The sequence below is a fragment of the Mandrillus leucophaeus genome, unplaced genomic scaffold (assembly GCF_000951045.1).
Source record: "Mandrillus leucophaeus isolate KB7577 unplaced genomic scaffold, Mleu.le_1.0 Scaffold77, whole genome shotgun sequence".
In the NCBI taxonomy this organism is placed as follows: Eukaryota; Metazoa; Chordata; class Mammalia; order Primates; family Cercopithecidae; genus Mandrillus; species Mandrillus leucophaeus.
Window position 1 is genome coordinate 6,057,120 of NW_012108363.1, and position 9,939 is coordinate 6,067,058.

Sequence of the window (9,939 nt, forward strand, 5' to 3'; positions counted from 1 at the left end):
TTACGTTTTCGAAAGATCACTGGCAGCTGGAGTGTAGTGGGGCAAGAGTGACAAACAGGGAGACTATGTACAGGGTTAAGGCAGTATCCCAGTGAAAGATGGTGGGAGCCTGCAACAGAATAATGGCAGGTAGAAACACAAAACAGTGGACGAATTTGGGATGTATATTATTTTGGAAGTAGGACCACAGGGCCTGGTGATTAACTGAAACTTTAGCACAATAATCACACAAAGTCGAAAAGCCTCCCCAGCAAGATCAGCTAATGGGTTACTGATAATTTGCAAAATCTTCACCATTCTCCCTTGGCAAAGATTCAAAAGCCCTGGTGATACTCAGGGCCGACAGATTACTCATTCCGCACAGAGCGGGCCCACAAGGCGTCGCCCGCCTTGTGACGCAAGACTTTATTCCCTGGACGTCAGTGGCCTGGAAGCGCAGCGTTTCCTGGGCAACGCCATTGTCGCAGCTCCGGGCAGGGTAGGGATAACTAAAGACAACGGCCGGGGAGAGAACTCCACAAGAGAGGGAGAGTCAGACAAAATGGGCAACAAGTGCGGCGGCTTCCGCCATGGCACGTGATTCGAGGACTCAGCACGAGGCGAGAGTAGGGACCGGGAAGAGCCGGAAAACCCGCCTGTGATTGGCCGTCCAGGGGTATCGGTCGCTTGTGATTGGTGAGGCCCAAACAGCTGCGTTTTGAACCGCGTAGGGTTCTGGGTAGCAAAGGCCTTGCAAGGGTCTTAACCGAAAGGGGGAGGGGGAAGGTCGCCAACAAACGGCTGAGCTCACAATCCAGGCCGGGGCGTCCCCCTCCCCCATGGAGAGAGCCAGACCGGAGCCTCCGCCTCAACAGCGCCCGTTGCGTCCCGCTCCGCTCCCGCTGCCGGTCGAGGGCACCACCTTTTGGGCAGCGGCCGTGGAGCCCCCCCCGTCGCCTCCCACACTAAGCGCGGCCGCCAGTGCCACCTTGGCCTCGTCGTGCGGGGAGGCCGTGGCGTCCGGCTTACCGCCCGCGGTGCGGCAGCTGCTGCAGGTGAAGCCAGAGCAGGTATTGCTGCTACCACAGCCTCAGACCCGGGACGAGGAAGCCGCTGCCTCGCCCGCGCAGGCGCGGCTGTTGCAGTTCAGGCCCGACCTTCGGCTCCTGCCGCCGCCGTCAGCGTCCGAGGGCGCCCCCTCCAGGCCGGAGTTGCACCCGGTGCAGCCCCGGGCGCTGCACTTCAAGGCCAAGAAGCAGGAGCTGGGGCCCGGCCTGGACCCGTCAGTGGGTCCTCGTGGGGGCGTCGAGACCGGTCCTAGAGCCTCCAGGGTGGTCAAGTTGGAAGGTCCAGGACCGGCGCTCGGCTACTTCCGAGGGAACGAGAAGGGCAAGCTGGAGGCCGAGGAGGTCATGAGAGACGCGATGAAAGGCGGGGACGGCAAAAGCCCGGCGGCCATCCGAGAAGGTGTGATCAAAACGGAGGAACCCGAGAGACTCCTCGAGGACTGCAGGCTCGACGCGGAGCCCGCGTCCAATGGCCTAGTTCATGGCAGCGCGGAGGTCATCTTGGCCCCAACGTCCGGTGCCTTTGGGCCGCACCAGCAAGACCTCAGGATCCCTTTGACTCTCCACACGGTCCCCCCTGGGGCCCGGATCCAGTTTCAGGGAGCTCCGCCTTCAGAGCTGATAAGATTGACCAAAGTCCCCCTTACACCAGTGCCTATTAAAATGCAGTCCCTACTGGAGCCTTCTGTAAAAATCGAAACCAAAGATGTCCCGCTCACCGTGTTGCCCTCAGATGCAGGTATTAGACAGCAGGGGAGACGGATTTTCAAAACTGCACCTGTGTTGCCCATAGCTGTTTTGTCAGCAGTTCCCAAGTCTAAACTACAAAAGTAAAGTCATGGAAACGATTATTTTCAGGGCAGAGTCTGCACAGGTATCACTTCTGATCGACTTGTATATGTAGCAGTAAAATACACGAATGCCTTCAAGATTCTAAAGTATTTTTTTAAAAATCGATTTTAAGGCCCAGTATTTAGATAGGACTAATTTTTGTACACAAAAATAGAGGTATTTTTTAGACAGCACAGAACCCTCAGTTTATATGCTACAAATAATCAAGATTAAAAATATTGTATTATAATAGCTCAGTACTTTTATATGTGTCAAGATATAGAAGAAATTATGGTGTTTAATGAAAAAAGGGATTATAATTAAATAGGAAAGTTTATACCCATTATAGAGGCTGTCTTTAAAAATGAACAGTAAACATTCTTCTAGCAGAAAACAGTACATGATTCGATGTAATATTTTAGTGTTTATTCCTCTGAAAGGTAAGGACTTATAGAAATACTGAAAAGAATACGATAGAATGAGCCATAAATATTGTTTTTAAAGAAATGACTAGTTGCAGCGGTAACAAGTACAAATAGATGTTTTTATTTCTATCCAGTATTTCCAGATATAAAGTTAGCAAATTCTTATTTTACGATTTAGTTCACACAGAACACTTTGCCAATGAACATCTTGGAAAGTCATACTAATCTTTGGTTCATATTTTCTTTAACTTTATTTATTTTTTAAATTTTCTGTGTTGATTCTTCCTCTCCACTCTGTTGCTTTTCTCTTTAGTATTTTTTAGATTTTTGTTTTCTAAAGGAAAGAAAGGGAAAGCTTTCTTTATACTACTTATTTCATCCTTAGTGTTGTTAAGAAATTTTTAATATATCAGGCAATCCTAAAATATAAATTTATGGACAGTTATTTTTGATAAAATACATGAGAGATGTGAATTTGATAGCTTCCTTTGTTGAAATTTCAACTGGCTCTGTGACTTTCTTCTTTTAAATTTTATTTTATGAAAAAGAGATGCTCGTCTTGAACTCCTGAGCTGAAGCAATCATCCGCCTCGGCCTCCCAAAGTAATGGGATTACAGGTGTGAGCCATTGTGCCTGCCTTCTCTGACTTTCAAAAAAATTACTTTTATTATTTTCTCTCATTTTTTTTCTGAAATATTGGCAGAGAGGTTCTAGGAACGAAGGTCAGAAGCAAATGTGAGCCATTGCACCTGCCTTCTGTGACTTCCAAAAAACTTTTTTTGAGACCGAGTCTCACTCTGTTGCCCAGTCTGGAGTACTGTGGCGTGATCTCAGCTCGCTGCAACCTCCACCTCCTGGGTTCAAGCGATTCTCCTGCCTCAGCCTCCCAGGTAGCTGGGACTACAGGCATGAGCCACCACGCCCAGCTAATTTTTGTATTTTCAGTAGAGATGGGGTTTCACCATGTTGGCCAGGCTGGTCTCAAACTCCTGACCTCACATGATCCACCTGCCTTGGCCTCCCAAAGTGCTGGGATTACAGGCGTGAGCCACCTTGCCTGACCCAAAAAATTATTTTTATTGTTTTCTCTCATTTTTCTCCCAGTACACGGGACTAGTGTTGATGATTCCACTTGGTAGCAACTTCAGCTTCACAGTGAAATACAACTAATATAGTATTATAGTTTGATAAATATTTTTGCTTGAAAGGACACAAGAGCAGCGTGTAGATGAGTTCCTGTGAATGTTTAGAGAACCTCTACCTAGCTAAGATTATAGTCATGAGTAAGTCATGCATGGTTCCTGTCCCTTAATGATAGAATATTTTTATTGGTAAATAAACTAAATGTTAATTATTGTTAGAGGTACTAATAATACAGATCAAAGAAGTAATAAGCCAACAATTTACTCTCTTCAACATGATTATTTCCACAGTATCTTCAACAGTATTATTCTCTTTGAGGAAAAGGAGTCATTCTAAACTACAGTTCAGAATGGCGAGTTCAGGGGATGTAAGGAATTGTGGAATACTGCCAGGTTTTTTTGGTTATACTGAAGTGTGTATTTCCTCCACATATTTCAAAAATAAGTATAGATGGAGGTGCACTTTACCTTAAAATTGTGTGTGTGTGTGTGGCACATTAATTTAGCCTCTTAATTTTTGTCATGTAGGCATACCAGACACTCCCTTCAGTAAGGACAGAAATGGTCATGTGAAGCGACCCATGAACGCATTTATGGTTTGGGCAAGGATCCACCGACCAGCACTAGCCAAAGCTAACCCCTGTCTCTTATACACATCTAGATGTGTATAAGAGACAGTTCTTTAACTTTATTTATTTTTTAAATTTTCTGTGTTGATTCTTCCTCTCCACTCTGTTGCTTTTCTCTTTAGTATTTTTTAGATTTTTGTTTTCTAAAGGAAAGAAAGGGAAAGCTTTCTTTATACTACTTATTTCATCCTTAGTGTTGTTAAGAAATTTTTAATATATCAGGCAATCCTAAAATATAAATTTATGGACAGTTATTTTTGATAAAATACATGAGAGATGTGAATTTGATAGCTTCCTTTGTTGAAATTTCAACTGGCTCTGTGACTTTCTTCTTTTAAATTTTATTTTATGAAAAAGAGATGCTCGTCTTGAACTCCTGAGCTGAAGCAATCCTCCGCCTCGGCCTCCCAAAGTAATGGGATTACAGGTGTGAGCCATTGTGCCTGCCTTCTCTGACTTTCAAAAAAATTACTTTTATTATTTTCTCTCATTTTTTTTCTGAAATATTGGCAGAGAGGTTCTAGGAACGAAGGTCAGAAGCAAATGTGAGCCATTGCACCTGCCTTCTGTGACTTCCAAAAAACTTTTTTTGAGACCGAGTCTCACTCTGTTGCCCAGTCTGGAGTACTGTGGCGTGATCTCAGCTCGCTGCAACCTCCACCTCCTGGGTTCAAGCGATTCTCCTGCCTCAGCCTCCCAGGTAGCTGGGACTACAGGCATGAGCCACCACGCCCAGCTAATTTTTGTATTTTCAGTAGAGATGGGGTTTCACCATGTTGGCCAGGCTGGTCTCAAACTCCTGACCTCACATGATCCACCTGCCTTGGCCTCCCAAAGTGCTGGGATTACAGGCGTGAGCCACCTTGCCTGACCCAAAAAATTATTTTTATTGTTTTCTCTCATTTTTCTCCCAGTACACGGGACTAGTGTTGATGATTCCACTTGGTAGCAACTTCAGCTTCACAGTGAAATACAACTAATATAGTATTATAGTTTGATAAATATTTTTGCTTGAAAGGACACAAGAGCAGCATGTAGATGAGTTCCTGTGAATGTTTAGAGAACCTCTACCTAGCTAAGATTATAGTCATGAGTAAGTCATGCATGGTTCCTGTCCCTTAATGATAGAATATTTTTATTGGTAAATAAACTAAATGTTAATTATTGTTAGAGGTACTAATAATACAGATCAAAGAAGTAATAAGCCAACAATTTACTCTCTTCAACATGATTATTTCCACAGTATCTTCAACAGTATTATTCTCTTTGAGGAAAAGGAGTCATTCTAAACTACAGTTCAGAATGGCGAGTTCAGGGGATGTAAGGAATTGTGGAATACTGGCAGGTTTTTTTGGTTATACTGAAGTGTGTATTTCCTCCACATATTTCAAAAATAAGTATAGATGGAGGTGCACTTTACCTTAAAATTGTGTGTGTGTGTGTGGCACGTTAATTTAGCCTCTTAATTTTTGTCATGTAGGCATACCAGACACTCCCTTCAGTAAGGACAGAAATGGTCATGTGAAGCGACCCATGAACGCATTTATGGTTTGGGCAAGGATCCACCGACCAGCACTAGCCAAAGCTAACCCAGCAGCCAACAATGCAGAAATCAGTGTCCAGCTTGGGTTAGAGTGGAACAAACTTAGTGAAGAACAAAAGAAACCCTATTACGATGAAGCACAAAAGATTAAAGAAAAGCACAGAGAGGAATTTCCTGGTAATCAAATGAAATAATGCCTCTTACTTCTTTTAAATGAATTTATTTAGTTAAAGATTAGGGTAGGTTGAGTTTGAAAGACAAAAATGTATAATTTTTTTCTGGTATGTACAAAAAAGAGAATAATGACTAATATAACAACAATTGACATGACACTGGGCATGAGTTTCCTTAAGTGGAACCAAGCAAAGGGATATCTGATTTCATATTCACCAACCCATACAAATCAGAGGACACGCAGTTTCATTGTGATTTTGATTTAGATAGATATAAATTTAATGAAAGTACATCTCGAAAGCTTTAGGCTATGATTTTGCAAGTAAACTATAGAAGTGTTAAAATGATAGCAACAGAAAAAAAATGCAGTCTACACTTAATGAGAATGCAGGGATTGTCACCATATTCCGTTTTAACATATGATTGTCAGAACAAAGTCCTGCCTTCTGATTGACAGATTTAGCCCTGTCATGATATAGTGTGAAATAAATCCGATTTCTCCCTAGCAGTGAGAACATAGGGATTAAGCTTGGGAAAATGCAAGTATGGCCAGCATGTCTGTGCAAGGTGGGACAAAACTTACTATTTTCTGAAATATTGGGAGAGAGGTTCTAGGAATGAAGGTCAGAGGCAGCAGCTGTAGGGAACCAGTGATTGTTCTGATTACACAGTGGCTGCAAATGCCATAGTTCCACTGGTCTGACTTTGGAAGAAATTGAGTTATTTGTGGACTTGGAGATTGCTGAGTTTAGGAGAGTGACTTTTCTTGAACTAGGCATAAAAATAGTGACTGATCGGCCAGGTGCCGTGGCTCACACCTGTAATACCAGCACTTTGGGAGGCCGAGGCGGGCGGATCACGAGGTCAGGAGTTCGAGACCAGTCTGGCCAACTAAAAATACAAAAAATTAGTCGGATGTGGTGGTGTGCACCTGTAATCCCAGCTGCTCAGGAGGCTGAGGCAAGAGAATCCCGTGAACCTGGGAGGCAGAGGTTGCAGTGAGCCAAGATTACGCCATTGCACTATAGTCCAGGCAACAGTGCAAGACTCCGTCTCAAAAAAAAAAAAAAAAAATTGACCCTCTTCCTTTCAATTATGAGTTGTAACATTGGCCACTAGTCAGGAGCTATTTGGATATGTATGTTAAAATACACAGTGGAGAAGTCATTCACTGAAATAATATCCCGGAGCTGGAAAAGATACTTTAGACAATAATTTGTTTTAAAAACACTTTAAAGTGCTTTGCATTTTAGTATGAAAAACATTATTTAAAGACTAAATAGAGGCTACACATTTAAACATATTTTGTCTTCTATAGGTTGGGTTTATCAGCCTCGTCCAGGGAAGCGAAAACGATTCCCTCTAAGTGTTTCCAATGTATTTTCTGGTACCACACCGAATATCATCTCTACAAATCCTACAACAGTTTATCCTTATCGCTCACCTACATACTCTGTGGTAATTCCCAGCCTACAGAATCCCATCACTCATCCAGTTGGTGAGTTAGTTTTATTGTAGATTACTATTTTTTAAATATCTGCAAGAAAATTTTACCTCAAGTTTGAAGTTTTCTTTCTGTTAGTCTTAAGAATTTGGAACAACAATATTAAGGAAAAAAAAGAAGAGGGAAAGTGAGAACATTAAATTGGAGAAGGAAAAATTTCAGTAGACATCAAAACCAGAGTCTGCCAGAGTAGCAAATAATCCATGTGTAAAACCTCAGACCTTTTAAGCAAATCAGGATGGGCCCATAGATTAGGCAGATAATGCAGGAAATGACTGAGGTAATTCAATAGGAAAAAGGAGAGTCTTTTTACTAACAGCATGAAGGAATGTCTTGATAATGGGGTATGAGGCATCCTGTCCTGGAACTTAGTGATGATGCTGATTTGTTGAGACCATTCTCTCACTGCTCTAGAAAAGCAGTGGAAGTAATCTATTTTCTACCAAATATTTGTTTGGTTCATTATATTAATCTTTCTGAATGTCTCCTCTGAGTTCTTTACATTCCTGTTATTGATTTTAAGAACCAAAAATTGAGAAGCTAACATCTTAATAACTTGTTATAGGGCTATTCATCATTGGTTTGTTTTTCCAGAACATTTTTTTTTTTTCTTTCTTGAGACAGAGTTTTCACTCTTGTTGACCAGGCCGGAGTGCAATGGTGCAATCTCAGCTCACCACAACCTCCGCCTCCCGGGTTCAAGCAATTCTCCTGCCTCAGCCTCCTGAGTAGCTGGTATTATAGGCATGTATCACCACACCTGGCTAATTTTGTATTTTTCTGGAGATGGGGTTTCTCCATGTTGGTCAGGCTGGTCTGGAACTCCCGACCTCAGCTGATCCACCTGCCCCAGCCTTCCCAAGTGCTGGGATTATAGGCATGTACCACCACACCCGGCTAATTTTGTATTTTTTGTAGAGATGGAGTTTCTCCATGTTGGTCAGGCTGGTCTGGAACTCCTGACCTCAGGTGATTCGTCCGCCCCGGCCTCCCGAAGTGCTGGGATTACAGGCATGAGCCACCATGCCTGGCCCCCAGAACATGTTTTAACCATTTTTAAAGGAGAGCTTTATACATTCATTACTTGCTGTCACTTTTTTTTTTTTTTTTTTTTTGAGACAGGGTCTCACTCTGTTGCCCAGGCTGCAGTGCAGTAGCAGGATCACAGGTCACTGCAGCCTTGTCCTCCTGGGCTCAAACGATTCTCCCACCTCAGGCTCCCTAGTAGCTGGGACTACAGCTGCACAACACCATGCCCGGCTAATTTTTGTATTTTTTTAGAGATGGAGTTTTGTCATGTTGCCCAGGCTGGTATCGAATCCTGGGCTCAAGTGATCCACCCACTTTGCCCTCTCAAAGTGCCAGGATTATAAGTGTGAGCCACCACACCTGGCCCACATTCTTGAAACTACTAAGACTGCTTAAACCTGCTTTTTCTATTTTTTTTTTAACCTGTTTAAATCCTTCTGGTAATAAAGCCACCCATATGAGCTGAGAGTTTTAGATACCTTTGAAACTGACTTATTAGAATTTTAGACATTTTCAGTGTTGTTGTTGTTTTTAATGTATCATTTTAGCAATTGATAGCAACAAGCTACATTCCAGATGTCTAGACTCAAGAGAGAGATGCAGAAAGCTGATCCTATAGCCCTATTCTCTCCTAGCACAGTCAGGCACTCTCAGTCTTCACTATTTGGTAGTGACTTCTTTAATCTTGTATTTCAGCCCAGGCTTAATTATGACTTTTTCCGCTTACCTTGTTTTTCTGTTACATTATTTATTTATTTTTTGAGACAGAGTCTTGCTCTATTACCCAAGATGGAGTGTAGTGGCCCGATCTCGGCTCACTGCAGCCTCTGCCTCCTGGGTTCAAGCAATTCTCCCACCTCAGCCTCCCGAGTAGCTGAGACTACAGGTGCACACCACCATGCCCATCTAATTTTTGCATTTTTAGTAGAGATGGGGTTTCACCATGTTATCCTGGCCTCAAGTGATCCACCCATTTCGGCTTCCCAAAGTGCTGGGATCACAGGTGTGAGCCACCATGCCCAGCCTGTGTTATGTTATGATTTCTGTTTTCATAATATAAGTTTCTTCTTTTTATCCCTTTTTCCAAGACCTCACTTACATCTGCTTCTACCCACTGTTAAATGCTGTATATTTTCTCTTCCCAGAAACAGAATTAACAGTGTTCTTATTTGAAGCAGCTGACATTTGATATATTAATTTTATGCCATTCTGAGCAAAGATAAGGGTTGAGTAGAAACTGGAAAATTTTTTCTAATGTTGGCAGGGTTCTTTCTCCATGATGTTGTATTTAAGTATGGTAGGTAGAATTATAGGAAGCATTTCAGAGCTATGCACAACAGTAATCAAATCTAAGACAACAATTATTTTTTTGTTTGTGCTTAGTTTTTTGTTTTGTTTTGTTTTTTACAGTATCCCTTATTTCTGGTGATATATAGTGTCAGTAAAGATTCACTTCTTGGGCCAACTGTGGTGACTCATGCCTTTAATCCTGGTGCTTTGGGAGCCTAGGAGTTCGAGACCAGCCTGGGCAACATAGCAAGACCCTGTCTCTAAAAACAAACAAAATTATTTCTTGCATCTTAAAAGATAAACAGAGAACATTATCTTATAAGCA

The 9,939-nt window shown here is 42.5% G+C and overlaps 1 protein-coding gene across 2 annotated transcripts in view; it reads left to right on the forward strand.

The window, feature by feature from the left end:
• The first annotated feature begins 463 nt into the window (after positions 1-463).
• The window catches only part of SOX30 (SRY (sex determining region Y)-box 30), a 29,901-nt gene continuing 20,425 nt past the window's right edge, over positions 464-9,939 (forward strand). For both annotated transcript variants that reach the window (XM_011966700.1, XM_011966701.1), the window contains exons 1-3: positions 464-1,785; positions 5,555-5,794; positions 7,110-7,289. In XM_011966700.1, coding sequence (XP_011822090.1) covers positions 819-1,785; positions 5,555-5,794; positions 7,110-7,289 — 1,387 coding nt within the window. In that variant the 5' untranslated portion in view covers positions 464-818. The remainder of the gene's footprint in view (positions 1,786-5,554; positions 5,795-7,109; positions 7,290-9,939) is intronic.